The following is a 25,030-nucleotide window of genomic DNA, read 5'->3' as shown; positions in this document are numbered from 1 at the left end:
CTCTCTCTCATCACAGAACAAGGTACATATTCCAACTGAATGGGAAGTGTAAGGGAACAGTTAGAACATGCATATTACATATGGACCTCTAATAGTGGACCTAGCTTTCAAAATGATTATTAAAGCTAAAAGAACAAGTCAAGCCACTTTTATCTTATGCACCCTATGCAACTCTCCCATATGTCCTTGGAATTAATATTTCCAATGTTAACCCATCCATTCTTTCACCAAAAAACACAACTCACAATTGTTCTTTCTCCACACCAACTTGTACAAGCAAGATTGACATGACCAACAGTTTTCCTTTTCCCTTTATTATTTTATAATGCATCTCAAAATGGGGAAAAAAAAAAATTTGCCTCTCAACCAACATATGTTCTGAGTCTGACCAAAAATGCGACATACAATAATTTCTTATAATATAAAAAATCCTATGGCTCAATAATTTAAAAGGGGAGTTTATACAAATTAAAAAGGAAAAAAATGCATTTTTAGTACATGTGTTTTACCTTATAATCAATTTTGGTCATTGTATTTTTAAAATTGCCAATTTGGTCCCTGTGTTTATGTTTGCAAACAATTTTAGTCTACTATCACCAAAATCATCCCTCTATTCCCTTCCACCACCGACAACAACACACCACCACTATCCTCACCCTCCCTCTATCCCTCTCTTCCCCATCAACTTTCTTTCTATCTTTCTCTATTGGACATAATAAGAGAAATTCACCACAAATTCGCCGCCACAATTGGTGGTGGTGGACTAAAATTTCTTGCAAATATAAACACAAAGACCAAATTGGCAATTTTGAAAACATAAGAACTAAAATTGATTGCAAGGTAAAACATAGGGACTAAAAATACATTTTCTCCAATTAAAAAGGGCAAGGTTCAACTTAGCATATCAACTATACCACGTATTTCAACTTAGTACCCCGTCTTTGAAAAGTGAGATTCAGATACCCATATTTCGAGTTTGGGTGGGATTTATTATGGTAATGACATATAGCCACGAACTATACACCAACTCAGTGCCACGTTATCACTTAACGGGCCTCCTAACAGAATACTTAACGAAAGTACTAATTTGTCACAAAATTAAAATATGAATACGCAATCCTACTTTTTGAAGACGAAGTAGTAAGTTGAAATTGTATATAGTTGAGGTACTAAGTTCAACTTTGACCAATTAAAAAAAAATAAGAGAGCAAATTAATAAAGAAATAAAGAAAGATAACCACTGGTGGTGGTGGGAGCAAAAAACTGAAAGTTGCATTGTCAACTTGACTGGAACCGGTATTGGTTTCGTTTCCATTCTACTCTCCACATTTCAGCGTCAGTTGGTTTTCGTTTCCTTCATTCTCTTTCAGCTTCTCTCTCTCTCTCTCTCTCTCTTCTGAGTCTGAATGCATCAGTGCACCATAACCGTAAAATCCCCAATTCCTCACCATGTACCCTCCTCTCAGTCTCACCCGATCTTCCCCTACAACCCCAGGCTAAGCCAACCCCAACCCATTTTCGCGCCAATCTCTCGCACCCATTACTCCGTCTTCAACCGCACCAAAGGGCTCGTCGACATCTCCGTGCCCAAACACACTCCAAACTCCAGCTCCAACAATTATGCACTCAATGGCTCCGTACACGACTGCAAGTCCAAGAGCGCCGCCGCTGTCAAAGACATAGACGTTGCCACTCTAGGCAATCTCTGCGTCGATATCGTCCTCAATGTCCCGAAACTGCCCCCGCCCGATATTGACGACCGGAAAGCTTACATGGACCGCTTGTCGGCCTCGCCGCCCGATAAGGTTTGCTTCTCCTTTCTCACCTTTTGAGAATGCTTCATAAGTTTTATTCTTTGCCATTTGTGTTTTTTCTTCAACAAACTGTACCATTGAAATGAACCCACTTGAGCTAGTGGATAGCTTCTTCACTTTTTCTTCCAGAAATTAAGTAAATAAAAGAGCTGAATTTGTTACAACAAGTGCTAATTTCTTTTCACTCTCGAGCAATTTTGGAGTCTTTTATTTTTTGGGATTCTTGTATTAAAGCTTGCTTTGTAGTCAAGCTTTTAACTTTCGACTCCATATAATGGTTAATGCTATTGGTTTGTAAGAAATATGTTTCTTTTCTCTTTGATGATCCCAATTCATCGTAATTTGAATATTTCTTTCTTATTTTGTTGATGTTATTTTTTCTTTATGTAGTGTCTATAAAGAACCTTGAATAACATATTTTCAATCTTAAATGAGTTATATGTATCTATTGATAAATTCTTCAACGTTGATTATATGGTTCTTACATTTAGCAATACTGGGAAGCTGGTGGCAACTGCAATATGGCTATAGCAGCAGCGAGATTGGGGCTTCGTTGCATTGCAATTGGTCATGTGGGTGACGAAGTATATGGAAAATTTCTCGAAGATGTTCTACAGGATGAAGGAATTGGTATGGTTGGCATGAACGAATATACTGATGTTGACAGCTCTAGTGTTTCGTATGAAACGCTTTTATGCTGGGTTCTAGTGGATCCGTTGCAAAGGCATGGTTTTTGCAGGTAAGTTTTTTCCACCTTTCTCTTCTTTTAGTAATTTAATTCCCCGGGCCTTCAAAAATGCTTTCTGATTGCTGTCCCTCAGCGAGTGGTCATATGGGTTGTACTTCATCTCAATGTAGTTATTATTTATCATCATTCTCTCTTTTGTAAAGAATGGCAATCTGAACCAACTTGTTTTATGTATCAGTCGAGCTGATTTCAGTAAAGAGCCTGCATTCAATTGGATGAGCAAATTATCTGGACAAGTCAAGATGGCCATAAAACAGTCGAAGATTCTGTTCTGTAATGGCTATGGCTTTGATGAGCTCCCTCCTGCTGTAATAGTATCAGCTATAGAGTATGCTGCTGAAGTTGGAACAACAGTTTTTTTCGATCCTGGACCACGTGGAAAGAGCCTTTCTGCTGGTACACCTGAAGAACGAGGAGCATTTAGCCAGTTGTTGAAGATGAGTGACGTTCTTCTTCTAACTTCTGATGAGGTTTGACATATTGTTCATGGCTATTCATCCCTATGATATTTTCTCTCCAAGTTGATTCATCTTTGTCAGTCAGTCGCGTTCTAGAGTGTACAGCCACTTCTTTACTCCATTAAAAATGGAGTTGATAAAGTTGGACTAGCATTTCTTTGACTAGGTTTGGCATCCATATGTTTTGTAGGTGCCTGCATCGTACAAAGAGACATAGATGTCATGTAGATGTCTTTTGTGTTTTCTGACCTGATAGATGTGTTTTGTGTGGTCTCAGAAAAAAGTGACCTTTTGATAAGTTATACAAGTTAGGGATTGACGTGGTAAATATAAATGTGGGCAGAATCTTGTAAACCATCTAATTCGGATATGGTGATTAGCATATATGATTTTCTAATTCAAGATTCAGTAAGGTAGTTATAGATGATGCCATATAGAACAAGCTTTAGTAAGTGCTTTTCATATGTTGCAAATTGTTGGATGTTAGCTGGGAACATGGCTGACCATATTCACATGACATGATTTTGGTGATTGCTCACTGTTAATGATCTCTACTCTCTAGTTCCTTAAATAAGTTCCCAATTGTAGATTAATGGTTATTCTGTATGAATCTGTACCAAAATTATGCATTGCATATTGACATTTAAATGATATATACATCAAGATTGTGAAAAAGAAAATCTATCTTAGGTTTTGCTGCTTGGTTCTGTCTTGCTGCCCTGCTAATCCATTCTGTTGATATTAATGATTTTCCAGGCTGAGTCATTGACTGGCATTAAAAGCCCAATATTAGCAGGGCAGGAGTTGCTCAAGCAAGGGGTGCACACAAAATGGGTCATTGTTAAAATGGGCCCAAGGGGATCAATTCTAATAACTAGGTCAAGTATCTCTTGTGCACCAGCATTCAAGGTATAAGTTTCTAATTTGACTCTCTTATGATGTTGCTGTGAACTTTTTGCTTACATGTTTTATGATTTAACAGTGGTACATATTTACTTCTTAGATTTCTGTGTCTAAATCTATATAAAATTTTATACATATTGCTTGTTGGTTCACCATCATGGAAACCCTTTCATGCCAAAGTCATGTTTGTTATATATTAGAAAAAGTGATATGCATGCTTTGGATATGCTTGTTTCCTTGACGTGTGTGTCTGTGAGTGTGTATCTTGGACTACCAGATTGTTTAGGCCAAAATAATGATACACCCAAGTAGTACCTCTATATTCTGTTGTTCTAGCTTGTTTGAATTCTGTTCCAGCTTTCTTTATTGGTTGATGCAATTATGAAACTTTATTTTTCACTCTGAAATGTGCAGGTAAATGTTATGGACACTGTTGGATGCGGAGATAGCTTTGTAGCTGCTGTTGCATATGGTTTTATCCACAATATGCCAATGGTTAATACATTAGCAATTGCAAATGCAGTGGGTGCTGCAACCGCCATGGGTTGTGGTGCTGGTAGGAACGTGGCAACCTTAGAGAAAGTAATAGAACTTATGAAGGCGTCAAATCTCAACGAGGATGACAAATGTTGGAATGAAGTGTTTGATAAAAGTTTGGGTGTTCAGGAAATCACATTTCTCTCAAAAGTGGTCAGAAATGGAAGTGACAACCAGATGAATTGTGTATCCTTGCAGAATGTGATATCCGAATTGCTTCCTCAGCTCAAATTGACACTGTTAGAGAGACAAGTGCCATGTTAACAGATCATAACAGCAGTTGGCTTTTAGCAATGAACTCTGTTTTATTGGAGCTATTTCATTCTCTGGGTTTGATTACACCCTTGCAGTTCTGCTTCCATGAGACAAGGCCTGGGTTGAGTACAGTGAAAGCATTCTGGGTTCGTTGCAGATAGGATCATAGTGAAATACTTTGTGGGGAAAACATTAGTTCGAGCGGTAGTTCACGAGCATGCATAGCTTGAAGTTTATCTTTTGATTTACCAAGTATTGTAGGTGACGTTTTGATTTGGTTCTTGTAGGAGACTAGGATGCTCTGGCATGACACAGCTTTTGCTTTCCAGGTTTCTGCAAGCAATTCTTTTACACCCCTGCGCAAAGATGTTCCATTCTTTGCACCATTACAACATAATGCTTATGGAGGTGGTGCCTTGTATCCTTTGCATTTGCATCGTTGTGGGAGGTGAAATTTTTTGCCTGATATGCAATATGGGAAAAGAAAATATTGTATGTAATTGAAATTTTTGAAACTGTAAAACTCATGGATATATTTGACCCAAAGGCCATTGGCACTTGGCTTGCAATTTTACAGATTGGTTCCCCTTATTTTCCCAAGTCTTGTGTTTACTTTGTAGGGCTCAAATTGATGGTTCTCACATACTGTGATGCTAATTCCTACTTATTAAACAAAAAATACTAGCACATTTAGCAGGGCAGTAGAAAATAAAAATCAATTTCTCAATAAACTAATCCGTCTAATTAAATCCTATTGTTTTTTCTAAAATTTGGAAAACTTCATGTTTTAAACTTGAAAGAGATAGACATTAGTCTAACTCAGGATTTCCTTTCAAAAATAGAGATTGAATGTCATCATTAAACTAGATAGTCATTGACATTGTGAATTGAGGTTGCCTGATTGGTCGAGGTCAAAAGCTCCCCCCTATACACTTGGGTTCGAACCCTTCCCCTCCCCTGTAATCTAAAAAAACAGATAGTCATTGACATTAGTCTAAAGTCCAAACTATGTTAATTCTCTAATTACGAAAACAATAAAGATTTTATATTGTACTCATCGAAAAGTTTAATAGTGATAAAGGGGGGGGGCTATTTAGACCACCCTAATCCACTAAGTTGACCACCCCCCTTAAATTTTTGCCCTTTTTTGCCCATTTTGCCCCTGCATTAAAAAAAAAAAAACCATCTCCAATTTTGGCCGGCCACCCCTCCCCGCCGCCGACGCAACCCCACCCCCTCCCCACCGCCGGCGCGACCCCACCTCCCCCCTTCGCCGGTCGACCCCACCCCTCCCAGGCGAAGACCCACCCACTCAGGCGAAGACCCGATCGGCCCAGGCGAAGATCCGATCGGCCCAGGCGAAGACCCGACGGCCCCTTCGCCGGCGATCTTCCTTTTCTGGCAGAGTTGAGACACCGGACCACTTGGGTTTTGTTCCCCAGGTCACGGCGAGTCCAACCCTGGTCTTCCCTTGCTCATCCGACCACCATGCGCGGCTAATCGACGTCGTGACCCGATCGGCCCCTTCGCCGGCGATCTTCCTTTTCCGGCAGAGTTGAGACGCCGGACCACTTGGGTTTTGTTCCCCAGGTCACGACGAGTCCAACCCTGGTCTTCCCTTGTTCATCCGACCACCGTGCGCGGCTAATCGACGTCGTGAAGCTCCGTGGCGGATGGGAGGGTGGCCGACCAAAATTGGAAATGGTTTTTTTTTTTTTTAATGTAGGGGCAAAATGGGCAAAAAATGGTAAAAATTTAAGTGGGGTGGTCAACTTAGTGGATTAGGGTGGTCTGAACCACCCCCCCAGGTGATAAATGCTTGAAAGAGGCAATTTAGTATTTGGGCTTGGCCCAGGAAAACATTTCCAAATTGAATTGGCCTCCGCAAGAGAGCGAGTAAAGGAGGCCTGGTTTTGATGGAAATAACATGTAAACTCCCAAAAGGGTCGTCAAGATGATGACCGAAGTACAAAAGTGCCCTTATGGTCGCCCAATTTATAATTGCCCCTACTGCTCGTAGCCCTCATCTTCCACGAAACAACGCGCATACCATTGTAACATTACCTCTCTTCCTTTATTGCCCCCCAGCTCACGTCTCTCCGACATTACCGACAACTCTCGCACAACATCAACAATAAAATTTATTAAATTTCAAAACCGATGAAAAAACAAAAAGAAATAGAGAGGGATGGGGCAATATGGGAATTTCAAAAAATTAGGAGACAAAGGAAACTAGGATGACATAAATACCCTCAAAATTGAGTAACCCTAGAATCTCCCAAGTCCATTCGCTGCCCTTGGTGCCCCTGCAAAATTTCTGTGCCTTCCCCTTCTCTACCCTTCTCCTTTCAGGTTTTCCCTCTCACCCACCCGCCAAACTCAAACCCCTCTCTCTCTCTGCTCTTTTTTTTTTTCTTTTTCCTTCAAAACAATTAAAGTTTGCTTCTTTTTTTTTTTTTTTTCATTATATGCATCTATGCTATTCTATTGTCGTCCTTCTCTAGAATCTGAACTGCTATGTTTTAATTGTATTTTTTTTTTTTGGTTTAATTTTGCAGGTTCAGTTTGAGCTTCTGCTTGTTTCTGGGGGAGACTTAATTCCGTGAGTTCTAACGCACTACCACTTTATTTTCCTGGCGGGAATTTTTATGTTTGGTTGCCGAGAAATCCCAGGAAAATTATCTGCTTTTTCCACAGAAATATAATGAGTAACTCAATTCTAGTAAACCCAGTTGGTTTTCTTTTTCTTGTCAGAGCCCAATTGGTTGGGGTTCACATTTTTGTTATATTTGTGGTTGTTCTCAGCAACCAAACAGAGTTCATGAAATTTTTAATCTGCGTTGTTCATATATCTGTATGAATTCTTGTATCATTAGTTTAATTTTCTCTCTTTTGGTTTTTTTTAACTTATTCGCTTAGGAATTCATGCCCCAGAGGATACTATGTGCTGATCTCAATCTATACCGACTGTAATTTTCACTGATTCGACAAAGAAAGACAAAGACAAATAAATGTAGGTAATGATATCTTGTGCTATATAGTTTGACTTTGGAGTGTATATCTTATTTTTCAGTGTCAATGGTAAAGAATATTAATTTGGTCCAAAAATACATTCTTTGTGATACAGGTTTACTTGGAAACACTGACACATAGTAGGCAGAACTTTTTTCAGCTGTAAGTTGAGCTTTTGATTGAATTGGGAGAGTTTGATTCTGTTAACCTTTGGACTTGTAATGGCAAACCATAATTTAATTCTCGGGCAAAATCATGATTTACCATTGAGGCAGAGTTCACATCTAGGACTGGGACATGATCACAATTTGGTTATGGATCAAAGTCATAACTTTGAATTGGCACATGCCCATGATCAGGATTTGGAATTAGAGCATAGTACTCATGACAATAAGCCAGATTTTAGACATGCCATTGATCATGGATTAGCTTTTGATCAAACAAATCAACATGAGATAGCTCTTCAACATACGCATATACAAGATCTTGAAGAAGGTTTGGAGTTGGATCACGACAATGGCCTTGAAGGTGATCAAGAGAATGTTGATGTTCACAACCATGATAATGAACTTGCTCTTACCGTGGTGACTCACAAGTTGGGTTTATCTGATAATCATGAATTGGCTGTTGTGGAGAACCATGATCTTCACGAAAATTTTGATTTAGCGATGGATCAAAATCAGGACATGAGTATTGTACCTGCCCTAGACATTCCTTTGCAGCAGTCCGAGGTTATAGATAGTCCTCTTGTCCTTCAGTCTCGAGCCCTACCTGCATCTTCTAATCACCAGCTGGCTGTTGGGCAAGAGTTTCCTGATGTTCAGAGCTGTCGAAGGGCACTGAGAGATGCAGCTATTGCGCTTCACTTTGAGTTGCAGACTGTCAAGTCTGACAAGACTCGCTTCACTGCCAAATGTGCAAGTGAAGGATGCTCTTGGCGAATTCATGCTGCAAAGCTTCCAGGTGTTCCTACCTTCACAATAAGGACCATTCATGAAGAACACACTTGTGCTGGAATCACCCATCTTGGTCATCAACAAGCCTCGGTCCAGTGGGTTGCAAATTCTGTGGAGCAACGGCTGAGGGAAAATCCCAATTACAAACCAAAAGAGATACTAGAAGAGATTCATCGAGTTCATGGGATCGCGTTATCATATAAGCAGGCATGGAGGGGAAAGGAACGGCTCATGGCTGCTGTTCGTGGATCTTTTGAGGAAGATTATCGCCTCCTTCCTCAATATTGTGATCAGATCAGACGGACCAATCCAGGAAGTATTGCACAGGTTTATGGGAATCCTGATGATAACTGCTTCCAGCGTCTTTTTGTTTCATTACATGCATCAATATATGGGTTTTTGAATGCGTGCCGGCCTCTTCTTGGACTCGATAGAGCTGCTCTGAAAAGCAAGTATCTTGGGACTTTGCTTTTTGCTACTGGATTTGATGGAGATGGAGCTTTATTTCCATTGGCGTTTGGGGTGGTTGATGAAGAAAACGATGAGAATTGGATGTGGTTCCTCTCTGAGATCCGTGTCCTACTTGAAAATTATGCAGAGTACATGCCAAAGCTTACAATTTTGTCTGATAGACAAAAGGGTATTGTCGATGCAGTGGAAATAAACTTCCCAACTGCTTTTCATGGGTTTTGTATGCGCCACTTAAGTGAAAGTTTACGAAAGGAATTTAATAATACTCTGCTTGTTGGCCTTCTCTGGGATGCTGCTTATGCTCTTACTGACACGGAATTTGAACAAAAAATTCTTGAGATTGAAGCTATATCACCAGAAGCAGCCCATTGGATTAAACAAATTTCACCTCGCTTGTGGGCAACAGCATATTTTGAGGGGACAAGGCTTGGGCATTTGACGGCTAATGTGGTCGAATCCCTAAATTCTTGGATAGTAGAAGCATCTGGGCTTCCAATAATTCAAATGATGGAGTGTATCCGACGACAGCTGATGACTTGGTTCAATGAGCGCCGTGAAATGAGCATGCAGTGGACAAGCATACTCGTTCCTTCTGCTGAAAACTTTGTGGGAAAGGCAGTTGAGCTTGCTCAAACCTGTAATGTTATCCGTGCAAACGAAGCTGAATTTGAAGTTAGATCCCATGAAGGATCACATAGAGTGGATATTCGTACCCGTTGTTGTGCATGTCGTGGATGGCAGCTATGTGGGCTGCCATGTGCTCATGCAGTGAAAGCTCTCGACTCTTGTGGGCAGAACGTTTATCGGTTCACTGAAAGCTGTTTCACTGTGGCAAATTATCGCAAAGCCTACTCAGAGACAATACATCCAATTCCAGATAGAACTCTTTGGAAGGAGATGGTTGGATTTCACAATGAAGATAATGCAGATTTGTGGGTTGTCATAAACCCGCCAAAGTCACTTCGGCCCCCTGGACGACCGAGGAAAAGGCGAATCCGCACAGAAGATGGTGGTCGTGCAAAACGAGTTGTGCATTGCAGCCGCTGTAATCAGACTGGACATTTCCGAACAACTTGTTCAGCGCCCATATAGTTTGATACTGTGCAGAGAAGATATAGACTTTTCTTATTTATTCTTTTTTTTTTTTTGGATTTTTTTTTTTATTTGAATTCTTTTGTGTGTTCATAGGCTTCCTTAGATAAACAATCTTTCTCAGACATATTACTTTCAGATAATCAATGTTCAGTTACCAATATTTCTTTCGCACCATTTGAATATAAGGTTTTATCTGAAACTACAGGAATTTCGATTGACACAATATTACTTTAACTAAACAGCGATTATCTGAAAGTAATATTGCCTATTTAACAGCCATCTAGAATATAAGGTGCGAAATTCCAGGATAAAAAAAATTAACTAAAAAAGATAAACAATCTTTCTTAGACATATTACTTTCAGATAATCAAAAATTAACTAAAACCTATGTGTTTTCAGGACATATTCTTAGACATATTACTTCCAGGATAATCAATGTTCAGTTAATCATATTACTTTCGCACCTTATATTCTAGATGGCTGTTTCTTTACCAATATGACTTCGATTAAAGGCTGACTTTACCTTTTGAATGGTTATATAGGCATTATAGTATTGAGCTATTTTTGTTGTATGTCTACCTGTTGCACTTTGGCATGCATAAATTATTTTATAAGAATTTAGTAGAAACATGCTAGTCAAACATTTCAGCCACTAATTGTTCTTTGTTTGGGCTAAGGACGTGAAAATGCTCCAAGATCTTTCCAAGTTTTCAGCGCCCTATAATAGCAAACATGTAGAGATTATCATAAGAAGTTCAAACACAAAGTCCAATGCTTTGAGTTGAGGAAGTTGAAATATGCAAGTCAAATATCTCAGCCATTTGTTTGCCTGTTGAGCTATAGCAGACATCGAATGTTTTTATAGAGTTAAATAAAGAATAGCTAGAATGCCAAAGGAACTATGACTTTAATACACGTTTGTTGACAATGAGCATCCAACATTTTCGCCTCAGATTATAGAGTTGAAAAAATTTTCTTGTCATAAATCTAAAACATGAAAGCTCATCATTCATCAACATGTCCTTTCACATTCACACATTTATTGCTGGCTCTATTGTATATCATTGATTCATTCATGTGCTACATTATTACCTTTTTATTGTCTAAGTACTGGGTTTTTCCTTTAAGATGTATATATAATAGAAGCCAGAGAAGCTCATGTATGTTCATGTATTTTCATAGCCTAAGGAATTCTGCAGCAAAATGAAAAAAGATACCTATAAAAATTCGGTTCTGATATATACCTAAGTTTTCAAATACCAAGATGGAAATTGACCACACTTTATGAGGAGAAGAGAACATGGATGCTTGAAATGTGGGAACAGATGCGTACTCGGAAAGGCACTTTGACTTGTAGGCTGAGCATAACATCTTTAATATATAAATGCGTAGAGGTAATGATTCCACGAGCTTCTTGTATTAAACTTGACTGGTGATACCTACATTTATCTACTTTTTTTGTAGTAATAGCCAAATGAGAGAAACTTTATTAGGCCAGCTACTCCAAACAACATGGGGGCCCAATTAAAAGTTCATTTTGATTCCAATCTCTAAGAACAACTTTATTAATTTGTATGCTTCTCTCTTCCACATTATATAAATTTGTGCGCTAAGTTTGACTTGGTTGTATTATATTGCATATGTTTCTTCTACAATCAATGCCACACTCTAAAAAGACTAATAACACAATCAATAATATGAGCCATTTTAAAATGAAATATAGAGGTTTTCACATAATAAAAAGTGGATCAAGACAAACATTAGCGGGTCATTGTGCACATATAATGACTTTATATTCCACTTTAATTCTTTTGTCCCTTTTCCTTTCTTCTTTAAATCTGTGTTAAGCTTGGGATTTAAGCTTGGCATCACACCAGCTGCTGCACATATGCATGTCATCATTGGTGAAGGTTCTCCCACCTGCAGATATCACCGTCCCTTTACCCCAGTGGCAAGCAAAAGACATATACTTTACTTGAGAGTTGCAATAAACACAAGTTCAAGATCTTGAAACCAACAGTACCACCCTCAAAACTAATTCAAGTACTAACTAATTAATCTCTGTAAGGTTCAACTAAAAGACATGTATCCGCAAAGCATTGTGTGTGTGTGTGTGTGTGTGTGTGTGTGTGTGTGTGTTTGGGGGGGGGGGGGGGGGGGGGTGAATCACGTCTTTCGGTCCTCATATTACACTAATATTGTCTCTAATTTAATCAAATTAAGAGCGTTCAAGTATGAGGTTTTATCTCAAATTAATGCTACCCAGAGATTCCACTTAATATAACTAATGATAGACAATCACATTTTCAATATGGTATAATTACATTTGATCCACACAATTCCTAACATGGTCCAAGTTTTAACTTAATTAGTTTTTATGTTAAAAGCCAGCTATAAAGTGTATACTATATACATTATACATAGGCCTTGGTAAAGAGTCAGGGGAGAGCTGTTTTGGAAAGTCGACCGTAGCTTGCTCCATGATATATATAGTTTAAGTACCTAAAAATAAAAGTAGGTATTTGGGTTGACCTCACTATATAACAATTAATTCACAAATATGTATATGTAGGAGGATTATATATTTCCTCTTTTATTCTTTGTTTTTTAGTTTTTTGGATGTTAATTTGCTGTGTGCGAAAAGTAATGTTAGCAGCAGTGTAGAAAGTGGACTCCATGTCAATATGTCATATTGTCATGTGACCGGGAAAAGATCTCTCCTTTCATCCTTACGTATATAACAACCAAGGACCCCATGAAATATAATGCATGGCCATATCAAATCTCTCTCTCTCTCTCTCTCTCTCTCAATCTCTCTCAACAGTTGAGGGGAATGTTGTCTGGTTCGAGATCTTTCTCAGTGAAGCTTAAACACGATCATTTGAATGATTTCGGACCAGGCTTCATTCCCCTCAACAAGGAGAAACAATTCAGTTATGTATACATCATACAAAAAAATGCAGTACTGATCATGAAAAGCCTCCTATGTCATGAAGAACAACAGGTTAGTTACTTTGTCGTTTAATTATTATTAGCTTTTATGCAGAAGCAGATTTTCAATTGAGGCAAAGTTTAAAGTAGTAGAGAGAAGCTGTGGCCGGAATTTGCAGCCGGCCGCTGAAACAAGCAGCATCAGGCGGGCATGAGTATGATACAGTTTTCTCTATGTCTCTTCCATGCCTCACTTAATAATTAATATGTTGACAAAGATTTATATAGTGCCAATGTGAACATATGACTCTGCAAATTAAGGCTTAATTTCCTTCTAATACCCTTTTGGTTTGTTTATTTTTGTGGGTTCTTTTTCTTTTCTAGGAAAGATATTAGGGGAAGGATAGAGACTATATTGAGCTTTAATTAAGTTGGCATATCTCTTCAAGATTTCAGTGTACCATATGCATATTCTTCTTCCATGCCAAACCATATCTACAAGATGGGTCAACCCTAAAATGAAAAAAAAAATAAAAAAGTGCCTTAGATTTTTACTTATGTGATATGTGAGGCTCATAATTCAGGTGGTCAGATCTCCTGGATATTGAGAACTGTAGCTGCTCAACTGTTTGATATGATTTTGTGTTGTCGGGATGGAAGATTAAAAGAAAGAACCAAAAAAAAAAAAACTGCACAAGCTAGTGTATCCACAAGCTAAAAGAGAGAGAATGCAATTTGCAATGTATGGAGTGTCATGATGTGACAACAAATCAAGGTCTACGGGTGGAATGAGTATTGTTATAATTGTGGTTCTGATTCTCATGTGTTGAAGGAAAAGTTGGAAAAATGGAATCCAAGTACTTGTTTGTGGGGTTTGAAACTTTGATAGGACTTGAGAGGGATGAGAATTTAGGGATGAAAGACTACAAAGTGAGAAAAAGGAGGGGTGCCAACCAATACTACCTTGTCTGCTTATGTGTTACTTATGCTTTCATGACTTCTTTCATGAATCATTGTAGAGCTACTTGCTTAGTTTCAACAGAGTGTTACCAAATCCTGGTACTCTGATCTACTGGTTTAAGATTTGTAAAGATTAATAAATTAATGCAATAATCGTTATTCTTGTTGTTCTTACTTATTAGAGCCTTTCAATTCACCTGTGATCTCCCCAATCATTTGGGTCTCACCATTTCAGTGGAAAGCAGGAGATAGAAGGAGAAAATTTTAAGTCATTAGAGAGGTCTTAGTATGATTGTATGGGATTACCCTCATCATCAGATGGTCTTCTATGCTGTAAAGAAACGTTTATTAAAGCACTAGCTTAGCTTTAGTACAAACCCATAATTCATTAATCCACCCAAAAAAAAAAAAAAACAATTAAAGACCAATGATCTGCTAATCAAACAGAACCTAGTGTTGGTGGACTAACTTGTGTTAGGGTGATATCTGTTAATACATGCTATTTTTGTGGTCATCATTTGAACTTTTATTGTTGAATGACAGGAAGAAGTTTTTTAAATGACTCGGGTCCATATTTGATTGGAGAGAGAGAGAGAGAGAGAGAGAGAGAGAGAGAGAGAGAGAGAGATGTATATATAAATATGGTGGGAAATCTAGTTGGTAAAGCAGATTAGGCTTGAATCCTTTTGGAAGAGTTTGTCCAGTCTCTTTTAGTTGTCATCCATCCAAAAATTAGTAGCATTGTTGTTTCCTTCAAAAATATAAACTACTTGTATTCATGTGGGTGTCTTCATTCTTCATGCTTGATATCCATTTGCCCTCTGGGATGTCGAGCAGATGGTACAAGTAAAAGCATATTCTACAAGACCCTCAATTTTATTATATATGGAGCCATTTAGCAAAAGAAATCAAGAGTAATTTATTATATCATTGATCATTGTAGAAATCAAGAGCAAGTAGCTAGTATGTATAGCATTTTCAGAATGGCAATATTACCAGTTATGCTTAGTACATAAATTTACAATTCTTATTAAATGCTCAACGTCAATATTTCAAAAAAATAAGGTTTAGTGCAATAAAAAGAAGTTCTATACCAGTATTACAAAATTATCAAGTAGAACAGGAGATCAACTGGCTACTACGGTACTACCCCTCCGCAGATCATGTTCTCTCATTAACTGGCAAAAGAGTAACATTGACGAGGTTCATAGAACAGTGACTTCTTGAGGTGACCCTCTCTTGTACTTAACACCATGTCATAGTACGAGAGACCAGGAGAACAATGTAATTTTGATATTCACAAGTACGCTGCACTAAATCTTGTTTCTTTGCAACCTTGATTCAGGGTAGTCACACACTGATTGCAGCCACTGATGAATAAAAATTCAATTGCTCACACTACACTGTAGATCTGATCTTCCCTCGCACAGATGCCCCCACTACAGTATTTGCTTTGAATACAATAACAATTGGCCATTTGAGATCATGACAATGTAACTTCTGGTTGAATGTGTGAACACTGAACAGAATCAGAAGACCTTCGGATTAGGAATGACCGAAAATTCATGCTAGTGACTTAAAACTTATCATGTCATCTTCCTTCGGCTAGTGACAGGAAATGTTGGAAGCAAGTCCAGACATTCACGATATTTTTCATCCTTCGAGAGCAAGTCTATGACAATGGAGATTGTATGGTCATCTGGTGACAGATTTCTTTCAAACATCTTATGAAGAAGTTCAACCACTTTTGTCGAGTCATCATTTTGGCAGAAACCACGCATAAGGATATTATAAATGATGACATTTGGAACACAACCCTTTCCTTCCATTTCTAAGAACAAATCATTTGCCTTTTCCAGTTGCCCGTGTATACAGAGCCCATGAATAATTATGGCATAGGTTATAACATTTGGTACCAGGCCTTCATTTGACATTTTTTTAAATAGGTCCCAAGAAATGTCAAGCTTCCCTGCTTTACAGCATCCATCAATAAGGCAATTGAACATATCAGCAGTAAGTTCAATGTTGCAATTTTCTAAATTATGAAAAATTTCCATTGCCTTTGGTACACGTTCATTTTTGCAAAGCCCGTCCAAGTATATTTTATATGTAGTTGAATTGGGTAACAGGTCCTGAGTTTGCATCTCACCAAACATTTTCTGTGCATCCTGAACATTACCTACCTGAAAAAGACCAGTTAATAAGGCATTATAGGTTATTACTGTCGGCCTAGTTCCTTTGCGAATCATTTCCTTGTAAAGACTGATAGCTTCCTGTATCTTCTTATTCTTGAAGTATCCATTGATCAACACATTGTAGCTAACAACATCAGGTTCACACCCTCTCCTTGAGATAGAATGAAATAGCTCTTTCGCTTCATTAAGCATACCCACCAAACAGAGGCCATCCATCAAAGTGTTGTAAGTATAGATATTAGGATCCATACCTCTTTGAATCATCAACTTTAGCAAATCACTGCTTTCTTTCACATTTCCCCTTCTGCAAAGCGCGGCTATTAACACATTGAATGTTACTACATTAGGCCTGACACCGTGATCCACCATCTCATTTAACAAAGCTTTACCCGCTTCCCATTTCTCATTATAGTACAAACCATGTATTAGGGCACTATATACAACCACATCAGGAAGAATCCCTCTATTTTTCATTTCTACGAAAAGTTCTTTCGCCTTATCTAGCAACCCATCTTTGCAGAGCCAATCAATAATAGTCCCATAAGTAACTACATTCGGCTTACAATCAACAGCATATCCACCATTCCCATTAGCCATTTCTTCATGTAACTTATGTGCAACATCCGTCTTGCCCGTTCGACACAACCCATTAATCAAGATACCAAAGGTAACCACACTAGGCTGACACCGCAACTTTGTCATTTTCTTAAACAAGGTGGTAGCCTCATCAATCCTATCCTCCCCACACAACCCTTTAACCAAAGATGAATAAGTCACAGTACTTGGTCTATAACCCCTCCTTATAATGCTTCCCAAAACCACAAAACCATCGCAAACCCGACTCACATTACAAAAGCAGTTAAGCAATATATTAAGAGTAATGAAATCAGGCAACAACCCAGATGATGTTAACTTACTGTAAAGTGAGAAAACTTGAGAGCAATGTTTACTCTTGGCAACTGCAGCTAATAAACGATTGAATGACGACATTGGAGGAGTAGGCTGCATGTGAATCATGTGGTCAAAATAGTGCAGTGCTTCACTGAGAGTAACATTGCCTGAATTACAATTTATTTGGAGGAATCTTTGAAGTGGGGTTTGGATTGAAACATTGGGAATTTGGTTTTTTGGTAAAGTTTTGGGATTTGAAGAAGTGGGTGTACCTTGGTTCGTGAACAAAGATGAAAGCTTGCTTGAATTATTGGAATTTGAAGGTTTGGGTCTTTGCGGGTTTGTGAATAAAGATGATAACTTGCCTTTCGAAGCAGTTCTTGAAGAGCATGACATCGTAGACTCGTAGTAGCAGCAGAAGAACTTCAACAGTTAATCTTCAACTGCCAACTTTTGGGATTAGAAAACCTAATGTGTCGTTTTAGTTTTGACAACATGTAGTTGGTGTCGTTTTAACGATAAACGTCAATCTCCACCTGATAGTTATAGTGTTATACACTTATACAGTTATACCAACGAATTTATTTATTGATTAATATTATGTTTAAAAGAAATTTAACATGTCATGCATGAGAAAAATTTGTTTAGGACATTAACAATATTCTATTCAATACAATTTTGAAAAATTATTTTCTTTATTTCAATTTTCATCCATAAATTATTTTTACGGTGTCATATGTCAATATAATGATGTGACATAATATATAACACACAAGTTTTCCGTGGTGCACACTCAAATTATTAGTTTAACTCCTAAAATTAGTCCATTAAAATGAATCTTAGAAGTTTGATCACTTAAAGAGTATCATCATAATTGGTTTTAATTCCATTTTATTTGGTTCTTAGCAATTAACTCATCATATTTGGTTCTATGAACCTCATCTATTTTTAATAGTTTTTTATTTTATTTTTTTTGGGGGGGGGGGGGGGGGGGAGAAGCATCTATTTCTAATAGTTACATTGTTATTGGTTAGCATGGTAAAATTTTAGAAAGCTTTTGATTTCCTTTTTTTCAAAAATAAGAAAAATGCAAAACTAGTTATTTTGAAAGGATAGATGTGGAAAAGGTAGACGTGTCATTATTATCATTGTTTTCCAAAAAACTAGCTATAACGATTAACATGCAACTACAAAGTTTCTTTCTCATTTCCACAAATCCAAATCGAAAAGTAAAAAGAGACTCATTCTTCTCATTATCTTCTCAAAAAATTTCCTGGAAATTTTTTCAAGACATAAATCATAATGAAGAAAGCTAAGCCTGAAACAATGAAAATAGTGAGCCTCTTCATATTGGGCACTTCCTCCATCGCCATATGCTGCCATCCTTCATGCACAAAGCTTTCATTCCTCACCTATCCATTTTCTCCGGATCACAACGGTAAACCCACCACCACACAGATCCTTGTAGCCTCTTTCATCGGACTCTTCACCGCCGTCACCATTCCTTATCAACTACGAAAGCGCAAGGATGAAAAGATCATCCCAAGCATGAAAGTTTCCGGCTCCAGCCGTGTCCATCATAAGCTTGAAAGGTTCCCCCATTATGTAGGTAATAACATGATCCACTTCTCCCTATTGCGGGTTCATACACCTATTATGTCTGTCTTTCTCATCACGTACGTGACGTTTAATATTGTCTGTGTTTTGGGTGCAGCTAGGCAGCTGGGATTTCATGATAGAAGAGAATGTCCACAACTATGGAAGTTAGCCACTGAATACATAACAAAAAGTGAGGGGTTTGAGAATGATATCTATAACTACTTTTCTGGGGAACCGGATGCCGATTCCCTCTTTGTGAAGCTTGTGGAGGAGTTTGAGAGATGCATCCTCAGTTATTTTGCATTCCATTGGAGCCAAGCTGATATGATGATTAATCAGGTGATAATTATGATCAAAATACAAAAATGTTCATGCATGATACATTTTCTGTTTAAATCAATACACAATGTAATATCCTAATGGTGTATATATAAAATTTCAGATCATGAGCTGTGAATCTGAGCCCAAAAAGAAGCTCAAGAACATTGTCATGGCAGCAACCAGGTCGGAATTATTTTACCTAAGTATTAATCACCAGAACCCGTGATTATTTAATATTAATAAAGAAATACACATTTCACGTTATAGGAAAATCGAAGCTCTAAGGAATACTAATTATCTTCACTTTGTGATGTAGAGAACAGAGGTTTGAGAGGGTGACAAAAAATTTGAAGGTGGCAAGAGTTTTCACTACATTGGTGGAGGAGATGAAAGCAATGGGACTGGCGACAACAGATGACTCGACATGTACAGAGGTGATGGCTCCAGTGGCCCATGCTGATAGAAGTCCAGTCCTCCTCTTCATGGGAGGTGGAATGGGAGCAGGGAAGAGCACTGTGCTCAAGGACATTCTCAAAGAGTATGAACATTTCAAACAAGATTCTTATTTTTCTTAACATCTTCCCAACTCTCTCACACCGAGGTGGGTCCTACATGGATCACGCAATACCGTAGGTCCCACCTCTTGCGAAAGAGTTAGGGTGCAAAATTTGGGTTTTAAAGCATTTTTAGTATTCAAATTATCAAAAAGGAACTCAAAAACATATCAAATTTCTATTTGTTACTCTAATTACTGAGAAGTAACAAACATCTTCAGGAGTACTATTACATTTACAACCATCTTGTGGTAGTCATCCACAGATGAGATTTCAATATAGAATTTTAAAACTTCAGGGGGTGTATGTGTAATTATTGAAACTCAAGGGGGTGTATGTGAAAAGGCGATAAACCTCAGGGGGTGTAAGTGTAATTAACTCTTTCAATATATTAGATGCTACATTGTGTTCTAAATATTTGATACATAAACTAAGAAACTTCAGGGGTAGAGCAAGTTTTGAAAAACATTTAATCTGTCATGCTGCATGTAACCTACCTCGTAAATTATTTCATTCTGCACAATGTAGAAATTTATTATTATTTTTTTTTTGGTGAAATGTGTTGCAGACCGTTCTGGGCTGGAGCAGCAGGGAATGCAGTAGTGATTGAGGCAGATGCCTTCAAAGAATCAGATGTCATATACAGAGCTCTCAGCTCCAGAGGGCATCATGACATGCTTCAAACTGCTGAACTGGTATGTATCAACTCTCTCTCTCTTTCTGAAAGTTCCCTGCAAATAACAGTGCAAGTTAAGCGCCTCAACTGAGTTCTACAAGTATCACTGCACATAGCCTTCCACAACTGAGTTATATTACCTGAAGGGTATCTGATTTCAGTGCCATCTCTGTCCTGGATCTGGATGAAAAGCCGATCCTTCATGACACTGATCTAAACTAGTAGTACTTCTCTTAACCAATCTGGCCAAGGATCTCCAACCATTGCCAGGATCCTTAAGATAGATGCTTCCATGCGGCCTTTCAAAATTTCCATATCAATCTACCTTCAATATTCAGAACACTACCAATTATCTTCTCTGCTTTCAGCATCTCTTTTTCCCATCTCTGTTACAATGTTGTAGTGGAACTTTAGATGCACTCAACAACAGAATTTACTCAAAAATTACAATGTAACTATACTCACAATTAATTTTTTATGGTATGAACTGATGAGAATTATTTTAAACAGGTACACCAATCATCTACAGATGCAGCATCATCCCTCCTTGTCACAGCACTTAATGAAGGGCGTGATGTGATCATGGATGGCACGCTCTCTTGGGTACCATTTGTTGTGCAGACAGTAACAATGGCCAGAAATGTCCATCGCCGCCGTTATCGCATGGGAGTTGGTTACAAGGTGGCTGACGATGGAACTGTCATTGAAAACTATTGGGAACGACTTGACGAGGAAGAACCAGAACAGGTAGGAGGAAGAATGAGAAAACCATACAGGATAGAGCTTGTTGGAGTTGTGTGTGATGTTTATCTAGCTGTTATAAGAGCCATAAGGTATATTATAATTGGTCTTCCATCTTTTTCACTTACGAAATTTAGCACGAAAAGAAAAGCATCTCCTCTTTAGATACTGATGCATGAAAGCGGGCATCCTCAATGTCAACAGGAGAGCTATCATGTGTAGAAGAGCTGTACGAGTACACCCACAATTGAAATCACACAAGAGATTTGCAAATGCATTTCTAACATATTGCCAACTGGTTGACAACGCGAGACTATATTGCACTAATGCATTGGAAGGCCCACCTAAGGTACACCTGCTCTCTCTTCTCTTAGCTTATCTTCCTTTACTAATAACAAGAACCTGCAGACATACCTTACTCAACTCAGAAGTTCAAAACTTAGAACTCAGAACTCAAACAAAAGCCTATCTACCTGTAGACTTTCACTTTACCAAGCTCAATAAGGATGGATTTTCTTGGTTAAAGCTCATCTAATTAACATAATAATACAAACTTACAATTTTCTATGATGGCATTGATTTTTATAAGTCTCATAGCCTCATAAACTCACAGGTCTTGCAAACTGAACCCCACAAGATCTGTGATGAGCCCAACCCCCTATCTGAAACTGAAAAGAACCATGCTTTAGCCATTTAGAATCCTAAATATAAAGATGTACAGAAATATGTAATTTATTCAATCATGAATGAAAGACATAGCTTCCAGGACCAGACCACTAACAAAAAGTTCTGCTCGAAAGTAGTATATAGCAGTGTGACATTATATATGTGATACTGAGATAGTAATTGTTGTGAAGTTGATAGGATGGAAAGACAGAGACAAGACATTGCTAGTTGATCCAGATGAAATTGATTGCTTAAAAAGGGTGGGCAGATTAAATGACACTGCGAATTCTATATACGATCTTTACAAGCACCCTAACCCAGCTTGTGAAACTGGGTCAATCTGGAAGGACATTGTCTTGTCACCTTCAAGGTTAAACGTTCAAAAGGAGCTGAAGTACTCCATCCAGAAAGTTGAAAGATTGAAACATAAACCAATGATGGCAGCCTGATAGAGTTTTAACTTCTTATCTTCACGGCTCAGAAGATGGGGACTGAACAAAGCATCTAAAGTTTCAATATTTGCAACCGAGTAAATTGTCTATGTTGTACCAAAGATGAGGATTTACACATAAGATTTTATATATAGACAAAGTGAAGGTTTGAAAGTTAAAAATTCAAACTTATCACAGTAGATGGTCATAGGCATATATATCCGATTGATAATATATGAAGTTCCTTTTTGTATGACCTTCATTAGCACTTATAACTGTAGATGGTTTCATTTTTTTCCTTTTTTGGTAGCTTAAAACTACCCACAATATAAACATAAAAGTTCAAGTCCAATGTAAAGTAGGGTATTATATCACCAGTGTGGAGCCTATTTATAATTCATAACATACATGTTGACTATGGAAGCAATCCCCAAAAGGAAAAACTGGAATCGTTAATGTCAAAGGCATTTATTAGTTGAGGCCTATACTAACTACACGGATATCCACACATAACCCAATCTTTTCTTTTAGAAGCCAATATTTGTATTTTGTACCCTTCTCTGCATGGCAAACTTTCTTTATAACTCACACACATACATACATATATATATATAAGCAAAAAATTTCTGAATGCTGGAAGTGTAAAGGGAAAATCCTTTACAGGTAGTGCAAATGAGCTACTGCTAGCAGAAAACAATCAGCTCCTAAAAAAAGAATCAACAAAATCTGAAGAAAGAATCAACAAAATCCGAAGAAAGATAAAGAGGAACTATCTCATAAGGAGCCAATATCTGTAAGTCACTTATCCACACATAAAAAGAAAAGAGCGATTGTGAGTCACTCTTTCAATGCTTCACAAATCACTAGTATGGCATTCTGTAACTATACATTTACGCAATAGATATTGCCCCTTACCACAATGTTGAACAAAACCAGTATGAAAATAGATCACAAACTTCAAGCTGAAAAACATCAAATAGAACAACAATCACATAATTCATATGTAAGGAAAAAGAAATGTAACCTTATCAACATTCCTCGTATGCATTAATAAAATGCTCCGATGCATTCTTGCCTTTAATTATAATAAACGAACTAAGCAAAATCGAAACCAAAATAACAAAAATCAATTAGAACAAGCGTATTGAGAAAATATAAATTTTGTCCAACAACAATAATTTTAACAATCTTCTAAGTTCCGACACAAACATAATATTTCAGATAGAACCATGCAAAATCTAATAGATTTGGAGTTCTTAAATTTTCAAATAAGGTATGAACTATTGTCTTGATTTTTGGCGTCAAGGCAATGGATTAATGACTTTGGATTCAGATATTAATGGATATACTAGGTAGTTAAATATCTGTTTTAAAAAGAAAACAGTAGTAATAAAGAAATTAAAGTATTAAATGAGTTATATACTTCTTTTGGTAAGAACAATTGAGTTATTTTAAATATCACACAAATTATCAAGAATTGCAATTCCTGGAATATCAGTTAAGAATTAGCATTCATATAGTAATATCCAATAGAATGTATAGCAATGTAACTGCCAACTTAAGTTAAATCTACATTATCCACAGCTAACTGCCAAATAAATGCCACTCCAGAGGTGCCCGAGAATTTATTAACATTGGCAAGTCAACCAATCTTAAATTGTTGCATGTGGTATATTAAAAGACACTGCAAATCCCTAAATGGAAAATGCATTGGGGAGGGGCATTGGGATACATTACGGAAACTATATAATGATTGCATGAGGAGAAAGAAATAATCAGATAAGTAAACATTCATATCTTCTATACCATCATTTAACATTTACTTATTTGTTGCTGTAATATTTTCAATTTTTATTCTTTCCTCCACTATTTCAGAAGTCAAAGGAACAAACAGGATTTTCTAAGCTTGTACAATGCACTTTAAGCATCAAATTGAAAATCAACTACATATACATGACATGAATGAATACCTTCTTGATATCAATCAACCACATTCAATGCTTGGCCTGGATTTCAGGCTGAAAACCTGCATTCCATTAGGTAAATAAAATTTAGCAAATAAAAAGGGAGAAAACGATAGATAAATGAGGGGGAGAAAGAGAGAGATCTCAAGGAAAAAATAAACATAGATGTTCCTGACTATGAAGCGTCTTGCTCTAACCTTAAAAGAATGATGAATCCCCATTGTCACTACCAAGTATTCCTTGGTCATCAGCAAGAATTCCTTTACTTTGTCATTATATTTATAGAATTAAGTCCCACGTATTCTTTAATATTGGTGTTTTGTAAAGTCCAATGAATTATTACTCATGCAACATCTTGAGTTCTAGCTTGTGAACAAAACCTATACAAAACCTGCAACATCAGAACTTGTCCTATATATGTGAATGAAGTTCATCCAACAATAGTAGAATCGAGTGCCAGCCCTTGGCGCAATCCTATAGACGTAATATACAGGTATCTCTTCTCCATTTGCTCTAAATCTATTTCCACCAAACAAGTTCTGAAAATCCCTAAAGGTTTTGTCCACATAATAGACCTGGGATCTATCTATTTTAGTGTTCCACGCCAGGATCTAACTGAATGAATTGGCACAAGTTATCTCTGGACATTCTGAATCTGCCGCTAATTGAACACCCTCAATTCTGGTAGCAACAACTGGTTCCTAGATAGAACGAACAGAATAAGGGGAGTACGTAGTTTTGCATGGCATTGATGGCATAACTCATAAGTATCCAAATGTAATCAGAATATAGAAAACGGAATGCTAAGCAGAAAAAGGAAACATGTTTAAGAAAAAGCAACCAGATATGGAT

General features: G+C 37.5%; 4 protein-coding genes and 1 long non-coding RNA gene across 8 annotated transcripts; 3 read left to right on the top strand and 2 right to left on the bottom strand.

The window, feature by feature from the left end:
* The first annotated feature begins 1,322 nt into the window (after window positions 1–1,322).
* On the top strand, window positions 1,323–5,306 carry LOC147275850 (pfkB-like carbohydrate kinase family protein). Of its 2 annotated transcripts, XR_015123858.1 has the most exons (6): window positions 1,323–1,805; window positions 2,306–2,553; window positions 2,741–3,032; window positions 3,777–3,929; window positions 4,338–4,919; window positions 5,003–5,306. XR_015123858.1 is itself a non-coding variant. In XM_086254205.1 (5 exons), exons 1-5 carry the CDS (start codon window positions 1,407–1,409, stop codon window positions 4,722–4,724), a joined length of 1,479 nt encoding a protein of 492 aa, XP_086110331.1. In that variant the 5' UTR covers window positions 1,323–1,406; the 3' UTR covers window positions 4,725–5,306. The 2 variants fall into 2 exon arrangements, 1 of the variants encoding a protein (XP_086110331.1); XM_086254205.1 differs by having other exon boundaries at window positions 4,338–5,306.
* A 1,704-nt stretch (window positions 5,307–7,010) lies between these two features.
* On the top strand, window positions 7,011–10,677 carry LOC147275849 (uncharacterized). 3 transcript variants are annotated; one of them, XM_086254251.1, is made up of 4 exons: window positions 7,011–7,067; window positions 7,274–7,317; window positions 7,635–7,728; window positions 7,843–10,677. In XM_086254251.1, exon 4 carries the CDS (start codon window positions 7,949–7,951, stop codon window positions 10,244–10,246), a length of 2,298 nt encoding a protein of 765 aa, XP_086110377.1. In that variant the 5' UTR covers window positions 7,011–7,067; window positions 7,274–7,317; window positions 7,635–7,728; window positions 7,843–7,948; the 3' UTR covers window positions 10,247–10,677. The 3 variants fall into 3 exon arrangements, with proteins under 3 accessions (XP_086110377.1, XP_086110378.1, XP_086110379.1); XM_086254252.1 differs by having other exon boundaries at window positions 7,635–7,732; XM_086254253.1 differs by lacking the exon at window positions 7,011–7,067 and having other exon boundaries at window positions 7,162–7,317.
* A 4,442-nt stretch (window positions 10,678–15,119) lies between these two features.
* LOC147275848 (uncharacterized) lies at window positions 15,120–17,681 on the bottom strand. The gene has a single exon (XM_086254254.1). It carries the CDS (start codon window positions 17,620–17,622, stop codon window positions 15,727–15,729), a length of 1,896 nt encoding a protein of 631 aa, XP_086110380.1. The 5' UTR covers window positions 17,623–17,681; the 3' UTR covers window positions 15,120–15,726.
* A 780-nt stretch (window positions 17,682–18,461) lies between these two features.
* LOC147275846 (P-loop containing nucleoside triphosphate hydrolases superfamily protein) lies at window positions 18,462–24,156 on the top strand. Its single transcript, XM_086253222.1, has 8 exons — window positions 18,462–18,835; window positions 18,941–19,164; window positions 19,268–19,329; window positions 19,463–19,684; window positions 20,269–20,395; window positions 20,887–21,209; window positions 21,322–21,466; window positions 21,975–24,156. The coding sequence occupies exons 1-8, from the start codon at window positions 18,529–18,531 to the stop codon at window positions 22,230–22,232; spliced, it is 1,668 nt and encodes a 555-aa protein (XP_086109348.1). The 5' UTR covers window positions 18,462–18,528; the 3' UTR covers window positions 22,233–24,156.
* LOC147275847 (uncharacterized) lies at window positions 20,091–20,984 on the bottom strand. Its single transcript, XR_015123771.1, has 3 exons — window positions 20,842–20,984; window positions 20,517–20,762; window positions 20,091–20,431 (listed from the first exon to the last, which is right to left on the bottom strand). It is a non-coding gene; the product is annotated as an uncharacterized LOC147275847 (long non-coding RNA).
* Window positions 24,157–25,030: the final 874 nt, after the last annotated feature.

This window comes from Dryas octopetala, chromosome 8 (assembly GCF_963921425.1).
Source record: "Dryas octopetala chromosome 8, drDryOcto1.1, whole genome shotgun sequence".
Taxonomy (NCBI): domain Eukaryota; kingdom Viridiplantae; phylum Streptophyta; class Magnoliopsida; order Rosales; family Rosaceae; genus Dryas; species Dryas octopetala.
Note: the sequence above shows the minus strand (reverse complement) of the source record. Positions and strands in the feature narration are given on the sequence as shown.

Bases quoted from the DNA above. Each gene is read 5' to 3' on its own strand.
- LOC147275846 (XM_086253222.1), top strand. From the start codon at position 18,529: ATGAAGAAAGCTAAGCCTGAAACAATGAAAATAGTGAGCCTCTTCATA. The intron at 18,836-18,940 runs GTAATAACATGA...TTTTGGGTGCAG, and splicing joins AAGGTTCCCCCATTATGTAG to CTAGGCAGCTGGGATTTCAT. The intron at 21,467-21,974 runs GTACACCTGCTC...ATTGTTGTGAAG, and splicing joins CATTGGAAGGCCCACCTAAG to TTGATAGGATGGAAAGACAG.
- LOC147275849 (XM_086254251.1), top strand. From the start codon at position 7,949: ATGGCAAACCATAATTTAATTCTCGGGCAAAATCATGATTTACCATTG.
- LOC147275850 (XM_086254205.1), top strand. From the start codon at position 1,407: ATGCATCAGTGCACCATAACCGTAAAATCCCCAATTCCTCACCATGTA. The intron at 1,806-2,305 runs GTTTGCTTCTCC...TCTTACATTTAG, and splicing joins CGGCCTCGCCGCCCGATAAG to CAATACTGGGAAGCTGGTGG. The intron at 3,033-3,776 runs GTTTGACATATT...ATGATTTTCCAG, and splicing joins TTCTTCTAACTTCTGATGAG to GCTGAGTCATTGACTGGCAT.
- LOC147275848 (XM_086254254.1), bottom strand. From the start codon at position 17,622: ATGTCATGCTCTTCAAGAACTGCTTCGAAAGGCAAGTTATCATCTTTA.